Source organism: Salvia splendens, chromosome 14 (genome assembly GCF_004379255.2).
Source record: "Salvia splendens isolate huo1 chromosome 14, SspV2, whole genome shotgun sequence".
Classification (NCBI taxonomy): Eukaryota; Viridiplantae; Streptophyta; class Magnoliopsida; order Lamiales; family Lamiaceae; genus Salvia; species Salvia splendens.
In genome coordinates, this window is record NC_056045.1 from 17,148,694 (window position 1) to 17,161,612 (window position 12,919).

Sequence of the window (12,919 nt, forward strand, 5' to 3'; positions counted from 1 at the left end):
TCTCCTTTTTGTTTCGTGGTTCCCACCTTGAGGACAAGGTGGATTTTAACCGTGGGGGAGTTGATATGAACCTCTATTATTATTATTTAGTTTAGATATTATAGGGATTTAGCATATCTTTTTCTATATCTTTGTTTTCTTATTCATTAAGTCAGTAGCATTATAAATAGGATAGACTGTTATCTTTTTTATTCATTCAATCAATATATGAAATTATCATTCTTTTGGCTCAATTGAGTAGCAAACAAGAAACATCTCCTAAGGTTGCCGACGAGGCTGATCTCGCGCTCAACCGCCCCTTTTTTGCCGTCCAAGTCACGACCCAACGTTGGGCGCTCGACAACGACGACATCTAGTTTCTTGATTTTGTGTGAAAATCGACGTTAAGGATTTAGGTCCTTAACAGATGGCCAGGAAAAAATCGACAAACCATTATTATTTCACTGTTGTGCTAAGGTTACTCTTCCTTGTAGTGTTTGGCTGCTTGAGCGTTACTTGTTGAAGTGGTGTTGAGTTTGTTGTTCCTTTTAGTTTGGTCTTATTGGTTTGGGTGTCTCTTTTGCTTCTTTCTTAGTTTTTTGTGCTTTTTGTTGGTTTTTGCTTGGATTTTATTTTCATCACCATTGACTAATTATATCTTGACTGGATGTGGTTTAAGCCTTTATTTATTGAAAAAATCATTTTGACAAACAGTAGTTTCTGTAAAAATCAAACGTGGTATTAATATTCTATTCAATTCAATGCAATGCAATTGTAAGATAAAATGGCTTTTGTTAAAATTTTAAATACAATCTGAAAACCTGCAGTATGTAATATTTTTGTGAACAATTATGCATTCATGTATCAGAACAAACTAGTAGTCTAGAACCAACCTGAATACTCTTTCGACTTTCAAGGTAAAATCAAAGCTTCATCACGAAGAGATATGCAATCTGGAATCAATAATTTTTACACAAAGTAAGCTTATTCAACTAATCCAACCATCATAACAAGTGTCTGACTTCCAAAGGAAGTGATAAAACAGAAGTTCACAGATTAGATTTGAGCAGCTTCCCTCCAATATTTACATTTTATATTAAGTTTTGCATTTTAACATAAATTGTCTACAATGCAAAATAAACTATATAAATGCAATCCGTCTATATATAAAATGCAAATTAAACAGTCATGTCTAAAATGCAAAATTCAACAATAAAAATGTAATTTGTCTATAGCTAAAATGCAATCTCTGAAATCCATCTATAGCTTCTACAAATGTATATTGCATTTTAGTATTTACAATATTACATACGTGGTAGCACGAGATTGGATATGTCATAACTTTAATATTAGTACGTCAAATATGTAATTTATATTATTGTATTTACAATCATATATTATTATCTATACCATTATACAATTGTTAGTTTAAAGTTTAAACGAAACCTAGTAATATAAATTAGAAAAACTATATACTTAAAGAAATATGATGAAAAGACGCAGATCGTTTCTTTCACTTTATTAAAAAAAAAAGAACTGAAATAATAATTCTGGCTAAAAATCAAAGAAAACTTGATTTAATTTATATAAATTCATTATAGAATGAAAAAAAATTAAAATCTTATTAGCAGTTTATTAAATGTTCCATCCGTCCCACTTTAGGAGTTTTCGGTCACTTTTGCACGCTCGTTTTATAAAAATGATAATAAATAGTTAAAGTGAAGAAATGGTAAAGTAAGAGAGAGAATAATGCTGAGAACTTTATTATTTCTCCACTTTAACTATTTATTACTCCCTCCGTCCCACAAAGATTGTCCCATTTTTCTATTTTAGTCCGTCCCACAAAATTTGTCTCATTTCACTTTTTACCATATTTGGTAGTGGACCTCATATTCCACTAACTTATTCATACTCACATTTTATTATAAAACTAATATATAAATGTAGGACCCACATTCCACTAACTTTTTCAACTCACTTTTCATTACATTTCTTAAAACTCGTGTCTAGCCAAAGTGAGACAATCTTTGTGGACGGAGGGAGTATCATTTTTATAAAACGAGTGTGCAAAAGTGACTGGAACTCATAAAGTGGGACGAAGGAAGTATTTAATAAACTGCTAATAAGATTATAAAAAAAATTCATTCTATAATGAATTTATATAAATTAAATCAAGTTTACTTCTCAGTATTATTCTCTTTATTACTTTACAGTTTCTCCACTTTAACTATTTATTATCATTTTTATTAAATGAATGTGCAAAAATGATCGGGACTCCTAAAGTTAGTACATCAAATAACATTTTTTATTTCTTTTTTTAAATCACTCCTTGTTTACTTTAAGTTTTGAACTTTTGACTTTCACAATTTAATGTTGACGTCCATTCCATAAAAATATATATTCCATTTTCAAAAAGTTATATCAATTTAATAATGTAGGTCTCACTATCCACTAACACTACTTTAACTACCATTTTTCAGGACTACTTGGCTTTAGCAGCGTTTGATTTATAACTTTTTGTGCCTTGACGCCTACATGAAATAATATATCCACGAGGACTGAATAGGAGAGGATTCTTTTTCACATGAAGAAGAGTAGGCTTGCTTCGTATAGGCTAGACAAGCTAGGGATCTCCTCTAGTCGAGCAACTTCATTCCTAAGTTTGAATCTTGTACAAAGCTAAATGCCAATATCTTGACTTTGACCCAGCTGGATGTTCTTCTATGTGGCTAGATGCCAATATCTTGACTTTGCTTCTCTTATAGAAAGTCCCTGGGATCAAGATCCATAATTACAAGTCCTCCTTCATTGGGAAACGAGTCTCTCTTCATTTTTCGTTTAGAGGAAAAGAGAGGAAAAAGAGCGGAGCAGACAATGAAAAAAAAAAGAAATCCATGTTACAGCAGAGCCCCCTTGATCAATTTTCCATTGTACCATTTTTTTCTCTTCCAATTGGAAGGTTGTATTTCTCATTCCCAAATGCATCTTTCTTTCTTGTACTCACTCTCATTTTGGTCCTATTTTCTTTTCATTTAGTTATTAAAAAGGGAGGAGGAAAGTTAGTACCAAATGCTTGTCAATCCGTGTTAGAGCTTATTTATGATTTTGTGTCGAACCTGGTAAACGAACAAATACTCTTCTCCCTTATTTTACCATACCATTCTCTTACTTTACCATTCCATTTTCCCCATTTCTACTTTATGAATTTTGTCTTAATTTCAGTGCCATATCCATTGCCTACATTTTTATGGGATGGATGGAGTATTACAAGAATCAAATATCAATTATGCAAAGAAGGTTGAAATCCCTCATTTCGGCCAGTATTATTGTGAGGGAGCGTTAAATCATGGTAAGCAGTGGCCTGCTAAGGAGGAGGGTCGTAACTCTGTATCCTACCAAAAGTCCACTTCGCAAAGTCTCACACTTGTGCCTGTGAGATATTGCAACTACACTGCAATAATGGGATTCGATCCTTGTCCACTTATGCTGATGATGGAAGTCAATTGATCCTCCCAAGGCCTCATATACTTGCTCATTTATTTTGTTGTGTAAAGATGAATGGAATTGATTAGTGGGAAAGGAATTTTGAAATAGTTCGAAGAGTGTTGGCTTTGAAGGTTGGTGTTACAATAATTGTGTGATTAGGGATTAGGTATAAACATCCATTAGATATTACGACATTCGCTTTGTCCCAAGTTACTTGAGTCGTATTTCATTTTGGTGTCTCAATTCGCTTTGTCCCAAGTTACTTGAGTCGTATTTCATTTTGGTGTCTCAAGTTCCTTGAGTTGTTTCTCTTTTTGGCTAAAAATAAAACATCTAATCACACTTATTTTATTATTATTTTTTACTTTATCTCTCTCGTCTCTCTCTTACTTTATTCTCTTTTCTACTTTATTTAACTCATTAATCACGATTTTCTTAAATTTCATGTCGAAAAGAAACGCTTCAAGTAAGATGGGGCAGAGGGAGTATGTTTTTACTTATAAACGAGTAATTAAGAATGACAGAAATATTGTTCTTTGCTGTTTTAAAGTCGGATCCGTGTAGGATTTTGATGAGCCAAGGTGGATGTGAGAAAATACTTGTGAATGTCCATAAACTCTAGTAGAAACTAAATCTGGAATGGGTTGACTTTCCTCACTTGTCAGTAAGTCAGTAGCCACTCCGATATTTTATTCAGGACACCCAACACATACTGCTATAGTTTAAACAATTAAGTAATAGCAAAGCACCTACGTCCGAAGCTGCATCCAAACATTGACCCTTATTATTTAAGTTCAACCTAACATGAGCTTGAAATATTAAATATACAACTCCACCCAAAACAAAATGAATCTCAAACCATAATGGAATACTCTTGTAACACCCTCTTTTTCCTTCTCCTGCTACTCTCATCCAATCTCCTCACTCTATTCATCTCCACAACTCTCTACTCTTCCTCTTGCTCCCTCAGCCCTCACCTCCAAACCACCCCCGCCGCGGCCGAGCCGGACCTCCCCTCCGAGTTCCTCGCCTTCACATCCCCACAGAAGCTCCCACTCGGCTTCAACCGCAACTTCGACTCTGACGAGATCCTCCCCTCGGTCGGAAGCTCATGCACCCTCTTCGAAAGCGACCTCCACCGTTACATGACGTACCAAGTGAACGGATCATGCCCGGACGACGAGCTCCTCTCCCAAAAACTCCTCCTCAAGGGCTGCGAGCCCCTCCCCCGCCGCCGCTGCCGCCCTGCCTCCCCAAGCCGCGCCGCAGAGCCCCTCCCCCTCCCGTCCTGCCTCTGGTCCACCCCCTCGGACGCCTCCGTCGTGTGGACCGCCTACACCTGCAAGAACTACACGTGCCTCGTCAACCGCGGCCACAGCCAGAAGGCCTTCGACGACTGCAAGGACTGCTTCGACCTGGCCGGCCGCGAGAGCCGCCGCTGGACGGGCCACTCGACCTCCTCCAGCCTCGACTTCACCATCGACGAGGTCCTCGCCACGAAGCCCCCCGGGACCATGCGCATCGGGCTTGACATAGGCGGGGGAGTGGCGACCTTCGCGGTGAGGATGAGGGAGCGGAACGTAACGATCCTGACGACCTCCATGAACCTCAACGGGCCGTTCAACAACTTCATCGCCGCGAGAGGGGTCGTCCCGCTCTACATCAGCATCTCGCAGAGGCTTCCGTTTTTCGACAACACGTTGGATATAATCCACTCGATGCACGTGCTGAGCAACTGGATCCCGGCGCAGCTGCTGCATTTTATGGTGTTTGACATATACAGAGTGCTCAGGCCCGGCGGCTTGTTCTGGCTGGATCACTTCTTCTGCGTCGGGAACGAGCTGGAGAATGTCTACGCGCCTCTTATAGAGAGCGTCGGGTTTCAGAAGTTGCGGTGGGAGGTGGGAAGGAAGCTTGATAGAGGGGAGGAGCTCAACGAGATGTACCTGTCTGCGCTCTTGGAGAAGCCATTAAACAATTCTTGGTGATTAGGCAAGGGAAGAAGTAACATGTTACAAAATGCATTCCTCTATTGCAATTGCATCTAATAAGATTTTCAAGTTGTTTGGTAGATGAGATACAACTTTTGTGCTTCTGTAATCATTTCGGCCTCGAGAATTTTCCCTCCGTCTTCGGATAATATGATGCATTCTGCATCAAGCATCCCGAGTTGATGGGATGCCGCTTCGATTAGCTCTTCCATGCTGTGAGGAACCCACATCACAACTCCGTGTCTTTGGCCTTGTTTAGTATTATCCCATGGATGAAATGGAAACACCGTGCACTTCTTCTTTGCATGTCTTAGCTCTGCTACACTTACAAATCCCACTTTAATCAACTGATTTTCCACATTCTCAACATATATTCTTGAATTATAGATATGACTACCTGTGACCTCATGGGAGTGGGGGCTATCGGGATACTCGGATAATTGCGCTGTCTTCGCCTCTTCCAGGAGTCTGATCATGTTTTTGTTTCCGCACATTCTCGCTTCATCTATTGGACTGTTTCCCCATCTGAAAGACAACGGTGATGTTTCAGTTGCGGAGTAATTTTACCGATAAATAAAAGTGAACAATCAATTGTGTATTTATGTTACCTGTCTTTGGCGAAGACACTGGCTCCTGCTTCCACAAGCAACTTGCCCATTAGATACAATCCTTGAGAGGCAGCTACGTGAAGGGGGGTTCGATTATCGTAGTCTTTCGAGTTGGGATCGATGCCATTGGACAACAACCTTCTCAGGAGATCTGAATCTCCTCTTGCAACCACTGAGCACAAGTAGCTACCAACATTGTCTATTTTCACCATGGCCCCTTCTTTATAAAGTAATGAAGCGACCTTGTCATGTCCATTCTTTATGGCTTCCAGCAAGGGGGTGTTACCGAAATTATCTATTTAGAGAAGCAACACAATTTCAGTAATATGACACAATTGTTACTGAATGAGGATCCATGTAGATGGTTCTAGAGCTTACCTTCTGCGTTGATGTCTACACGTTCTTGTATCAGGAACGTAGTGATATCTTCGTATCCTCTTGATGCAGCAAGATGCTGAGGAACAGAGAAACCATCTCATCACTATTTTATGCCATTTTATTTGACCCATGAACTTGACCTCAGATTATTGTACATCCAACTATGCTTTTCCTAATACTTACATATTGCTGCCTAAAGAAATAAAGATGAGAGAAAAGAAAAGAAATTTACGAAATTTTATATATTGGTTTCATTGGATGCATCACAGATTCAAAATCAGTAAGTGATGCCAGAAACAATTTAAGAGAGTGAAAAAGGGCAGTAGGCAATGAATCAGCAAGTACACACATCACAAAATGAATGTCTAGTACTGAATATTAACAGATAACTAACTGTTAAGACCATACCAGGGCTGTCCTTCCGTCATAATCTTTCTTGCTTGGATCTGCTCCAGAACGGATTTCGCTTTTAAGTTGATATAGGTCACCGTAAAATGCTGCACTGTTCAGTCTCAAGGCAAGATCAGCTTCTTGTTTACCAATATGGAATGTAATATCCGACTCCAATTGCTTCAGACGAATATTAGATTCTTTTCCCTATCAAAATTTGATTATAGTTAGAAGAATGGGGAAGATTAGATTATTTTTCCAAGAGACTTCATTAATGCTAAGAGAGTCAGCATAATGGCAGCTAGTAGGCATGTTTCTATAGTTGAATTACCTCCAACAAGTTAGTCAAGACTTTCCGTCCATCGTGGAAATATATCTCAAGAATATTGGAGAAAGATTGTTTATCAATACGCAGGAGTCTGCATAGTTCACATACACGTACAGTATAAGGCTGAGGAATGTTGCACAGAACGGAAATCTCTCCAAACGAGCTGTTAGGCTCTAGAAGAGACAGAATCTCTTCTAATCCGTCAGCCCCTATTCCAACCTCCTCCTGTATAATATGGAACCTACCGAATTAATATCACATCAAAAAGTGTGATAAAGATATTCAACAAAAAATCAGTTTAAAATGTATCTAAAACATGTTGCATGACTTGGCAATTCAAGAATTAATAGTGCCTGTTCAAGTTGTACACTACTGTGTTCTAACTACTGATAAATCTCAAGACAAGATTTCTGGTTTGCAGTTGACGACTGAAAGTTCGGCCATCTGTCCTACAAAAGGTTTAGATAGATTCACTTCCACAATAACATGCTTGCTACAAGCCATAGGTTTTTTTTTAAGATATATGTATATCTTTATTTTGCATGACGAGTAACCATGTCAATTTGGAAATGTTACACTGATGGAAAAGAGTTTGGGAGGAACTCATGTTTCAAAATATAACACTTTAAGATTTGAGAGTAAGAAAGTCATACCAAGACACCATGACAAACAAAATAGAGTTGATCCACTACATTCCCCTGTTCCATTATGACTTCTCCAGGGAGAAAAAATTCCTCATGGACCCGAGTTACCTACAGAGAGAAATACGTGTGAAAAGAATTAGCAGCATGAACCAAAGATTGAATGATATGCATTGAACATATATATCATTCGAAGGCAACCCAGAAAGGAGTATTTTAGAAACTGTATGTATTCATCCAAACTGCGTTACATACATTTTTCACATTAATGTTGATACCAGAACAATCTTTGTGTATAAAAAAAGTTGGAAGTGATGGCATATAAGTAGCCCACAAATAAAAAGAAAAGAATAATATCCAATAGCGCATTCAATTGTCGAACGAAATTAGTTGGTGACCAAATGACTAACTTACAATTTGATTGATGAATTCTTGGGAGCAACATTTGAAAAGGGGAATGTTTTCCACATATGACTTATACAAAGTCTGAGATATCTGCAAGAAATAAATGACCATGTCAATGAAAAGGTTCATTTGGTGTTTTGTGGATGATCACACAAATGAAGAGTTATCTATAATTGGATAACAAATGTTGTGCATTGACGATACATCTAAGATAAACAATGGACTAAAATATCTCAAGTTCTCAACGCAAAGAGCACTTTACGTCTTTACCCAATAAGAATCAGCAGAGAAAGAGAGAAAGAACAAATTTATTTTATTAAAAACTTCTATGTCTACATAAATACACATACCAAAAATATAGCTTTGCAATGCATAATTAACATGTGAAATGAATTTAAGGTAGAGCATCAAAACAGCTACAATCACTTAGAATCGTTCAAGAATTATAATTCAACGAATTGTCCGGATCCAACTATATTGCAGAGATCTCTGGCATAGAAGAAATTGTGCACATTTGTTGAACTAAGAGGATTCAAATAATGGAATAGTATAGTTTCACAAAACAGTGCACAGACAAATCAGCTAGTTCAAACCATCAAATTTTAAGAATTCTGAATTGGAACTCTACATTGCAAAAATTCAGCAAGACAGGCAAAATCCATAATTAGGCATCAACGAACAAATAACGGAGTAATGATTGTAAGTTTCATGAGTAAACTTGAGTTAAGGCCAATTCAAGCAACTTGTTCTGATTAGATGTACTAAGAACAAGCATATCTCTCTCTTACCCAAACACACAGTGACACACACAATGGCCATTGTTTTGACCATACTATATAATAGCATGCATTGTAATTTTTCAACTCACGGAAGGTGATATCATTTCCAGATTCCTACCTTGGCACGAATAGACATTGGGATATCTTGTAGAACAGCGGCATCGGTATAGCTGCTTTCATATTGCAAACGCAAATGCCCTTTTATTTGATTACGTAGTTCCCTTCCTAATCTGTTTCTGTTCATATATTTGGTAAGATCTGTCATTTTGTCCCTATATCTTACAGTCTTGGATCCTTTCACAATCAGCGCCGTCATGTTACCAATCAAATATGCGCCAAGAACCATGTCAAATGAAACATAGATCATGATGAATATCATTTCTCTCAGATTGACTGCGTGTATATCTCCATAACCTGCACAAACAAGAGAAAAACAGCATAAATGGAACATTCACATTGATTATGCACATAGTGTACCAAAAAGACAGTATAGATACTAGATAGCATGGAGAAAGCAAGAGCTAAAGCATTATCGAAGTACTTATGAGTGAGTAGTTTTCTCATTTTTCAGTAAGTTACAACATGACAGAAAAACATGGAGTATTTTAGGAAAAGCTAGGCTCAACTAACATTTCTCTGTTACGTATAACTTAATAAAACAAGTTGCAATGCAAAATTGAACATGTTAATTTTATGAAAGAATCAAATATGCTTATAGAGTATTTTCTATGCTTAATGTGGAAAGTTAAAAAACCCTTACCTACAGTTGCCATGGTGACAATGGCAAAATACATTGAAGTAGTGTAACGCTTCCATATGTCTATATCTCTGAATTGTGAATAACTATAGTCACCCAATTTCAAGCTCCCAATCCATGTGTAACCTTCCTGCTCTTCAGGGAGCGTCGTGGCTAGGTAGTAGAAGATGCAAGCTGCTGTATGCGTGCAGTAAAGTTCAACAGCTATTAGTTTCACTATCCTCGTGAAGAGATAATTGATTCTGATGTCCTTTTCCATCCTCTGAAAGAAATCCGTTAGTCTGCGAACCCGTATCAGTCTGATCCACAGAAGATACCTCACCTCTTCTTTTCTTCCACAAGCCTATTGAAATGTATATATTACATGTATGTTTTTCAAATAAGCAGATGCAGAAATATTAAAAGAAAACACACGAGTCAAACCTTGTAGATGATATCCCACGGCATACAAGCTAGTAGATCCGGAAAAAAATGAGATTTAATGTACCTGCAAACAGAATACCAACCTTTATTTGTGGATGGTGCAATATAAGCTATCGTATACAAACTACAAGGAAAAAGAAAATAAGTACCGTAGAGCAATTGGATTGCGCTTGTAGATCATTTTGTAGGAATGACTATCCCTGTAAGCCACAAAGAATTGCAAGACAATGTCGAGTAGGAATGCCACCTGGCCAACAATGTCTAAAATGAACAGGTTCTCTGGTAGTCCCCTGAAGAACCCGAACTCCAACGGAGTGAAGAATGACGAGTATATTGCCCATAATAGTATAAATTTCTCCCATGCCTTGTACCACCTGCATATTTGTTTTGAGAATCAACATTCCCGAGGCAAAGAAATTTCTGATAAGTTGGAGTAACTCTGCTTAACTGATTTAATCGTTTGATGGAGGCCCAACAACACAGGTTACAAGATAAAGTTTTATGCATTTATGATCTCTATAAATGACAACATAGAAGTGATGTGCCAATATGCCAAAGCTACCTTCTTCTTGAAGTTTATATTTACTCCTAGCAAATGCAAGAAAAACCCATTTTTGACAACGGCTTTGCCATTGCATTTTATCCCAACAAAACAAATGAAATTTTAAGAATTTTGATATTTCAGATGTATTTTCCTGTTTGAATACAGTAAATCTGATCCATGCAATGCAGTTGTAGTTCTATGTTCTACATTTTTTTTAATCTGTTTTTTTTTTCGGTTTGAAGTTTTCAATTTACTATGTTAAGAAGAATAAATATGATACACAGATTAACCTACCATGTTAAATGGGATAAATATAGTGAGGTGTTATATACAGTTGCAAGCCGCTTCCACACACTATGTGCACTTATATGTTGAAATGTGATATACACATTAAAAAAACATGAGAATTAATGGATAAAAATATATATACACCTTTTGCAGACTTTTTTTATATATAGAGCTTTGAGAATTAAAAAACTTTGGATCATTTATATTTTGAAAAAAGACTAAGCAAAGATCGATCTATTTTTCATAGTTATCAAAGGTCAGAGTATTTATTTGCATCCCATGTGATGCATCAAATGTACAGGTTAAATTTGTGTATAAAATATATGAGTGAAATTAAAACACAATTCGTCCAAGTTCACTTGTGCAATTTTTAAGACGTACTAAAATTTTGATATGTATCTATTAGTGATGGCTTCTTTGTGTAATTGTGTCTGATGTCATTTAATATATTAAAATAAATGATGTAATATGTGTTTTATTAATAAAAAATAATACTAGTAGTGAGGATATGACAATTGTTACGTATAAAAATAAAATAGTTCAAACCATTGTTACGTATAAAAATAAAATAGTTCAAACCACCTTGACTTCAAGCAACTAAAACAAAGAAAAATATGAAGAAATTTACCCAACCAGGCGCAGACTAACAAATAGACTCCCACCACGTGTCTACCAGTTTCAGTGGCGGGAATGTCGCCCTCCCCAAAAAGACTCAAGCAATTACTCCTAAACCCCACTACTTTTATCAAATACGAAATCCAACCCCCATTGTTTTCAAACTTCGACTCAATAAACGATTAACCGCATCCCACAACAGTAAAAAAATTAAGATAGAAATAAAAAGAAAACGATGATTTAAATAATGACTGTGCGTTAATTTCCGGTCGATTAAAATAGCAGGGTGTGTTTAAATGATAAACGATAAATAAAATTACCTGTTGTCAGGGTGGATGAACAGATCTCTGAAGCCATTGATGAGGTTGTGCCTGCTGAATCTCCGGCGAGTGGAGTTCGTCTCCAACTCGTTCTCAACCAGAGTTAATCGGCTGCCGCGTGACGACTGGATTCGCTCCCTTAGATCCTCCACCTCGTATTCCTCCCCGCCGTGGCTCGAGCCGCCTTCCTCTCCAATTTCACCGTGCCCGATCTTAAATGATTTCCGCTTGAACGACTCCATTTTCCTCTTCTCCAACAAAAATCAACAGAGCGAGGGTTTTGATAGTAATTATCTTAAGTTGATTGTGGAAGTTTCGTGAATTTCGGAGTTTCTGGAAACGTTTTTTTTTTTTTTTTGAGGGAGAAATTGTGAAATGCTTCGGCCGGAAAATCACGGGAGATGGCTGTTGGAATTCACGGGAAAGATGAGCAATGTTACCGTTGATCAAAATCTACGGCTGCGATTTGACGATGAGAAATGCAGGGATGGGATTCGGCGGTATTGGAATTCATAAACCCCTAGCTAGCTAGCTAGCCCTGCCTGCATCAACCGATTTGAGTCATCAATTATTTATACAACGAGAAGTGTTTTACTACTTGTTTAAATAGATTTTAAATTATGTATCCGGGAATATTTATTTCATACTGTTTTTTGGTTGTAATGTTTATTTCACGTTTTAATATACTGCTGCTCATTACACCTGGTTGGCGCGAGCATTTACAATTTCAAACATATACTCCAATTAGTAAGTTTTGAGATTTTAATCAAAACAAGAATTACAAAACGCTTACCAAATTCATACCATGGTATTTTTTAATCTGGTTATCGATAAATTATGCATTTTTTGTTGATATCATTATTAGTTAGTTTTTAAAGTTATTTTACAAAATTTGAATTTGTGGTCATTTTTAGGTCATGTTTTCTTTCTAAAATGATTTAAAAACAAACTTACAATTACCTCTATCAGTATAAAATTGAATTTTGA

The 12,919-nt window shown here is 36.9% G+C and overlaps 3 protein-coding genes across 4 annotated transcripts; 2 read left to right on the forward strand and 1 right to left on the reverse strand.

The window, feature by feature from the left end:
* Positions 1–2,803: 2,803 nt before the first annotated feature.
* Positions 2,804–3,652, forward strand: LOC121765004. The gene is made up of 3 exons (XM_042161040.1): positions 2,804–2,938; positions 3,016–3,098; positions 3,202–3,652. Exons 1-3 carry the CDS (start codon positions 2,854–2,856, stop codon positions 3,484–3,486), a joined length of 453 nt encoding a protein of 150 aa, XP_042016974.1. The 5' UTR covers positions 2,804–2,853; the 3' UTR covers positions 3,487–3,652.
* A 498-nt stretch (positions 3,653–4,150) lies between these two features.
* LOC121764961 (probable methyltransferase At1g29790) lies at positions 4,151–5,453 on the forward strand. Its single transcript, XM_042160994.1, has one exon. The coding sequence runs from the start codon at positions 4,329–4,331 to the stop codon at positions 5,451–5,453; it is 1,125 nt and encodes a 374-aa protein (XP_042016928.1). The 5' UTR covers positions 4,151–4,328.
* Positions 5,454–5,521: 68 nt separating this feature from the next.
* On the reverse strand, positions 5,522–12,557 carry LOC121764960 (potassium channel SKOR-like). 2 transcript variants are annotated; one of them, XM_042160993.1, is made up of 13 exons: positions 11,933–12,557; positions 10,315–10,539; positions 10,166–10,229; positions 9,746–10,085; positions 9,104–9,399; positions 8,216–8,296; positions 7,814–7,912; positions 7,164–7,385; positions 6,851–7,039; positions 6,443–6,518; positions 6,065–6,359; positions 5,854–5,981; positions 5,522–5,772 (listed from the first exon to the last, which is right to left on the reverse strand). In XM_042160993.1, exons 1-13 carry the CDS (start codon positions 12,172–12,174, stop codon positions 5,522–5,524), a joined length of 2,508 nt encoding a protein of 835 aa, XP_042016927.1. In that variant the 5' UTR covers positions 12,175–12,557. The 2 variants fall into 2 exon arrangements, with proteins under 2 accessions (XP_042016927.1, XP_042016926.1); XM_042160992.1 differs by having other exon boundaries at positions 5,522–5,775.
* Between the last annotated feature and the right edge of the window lie 362 nt (positions 12,558–12,919).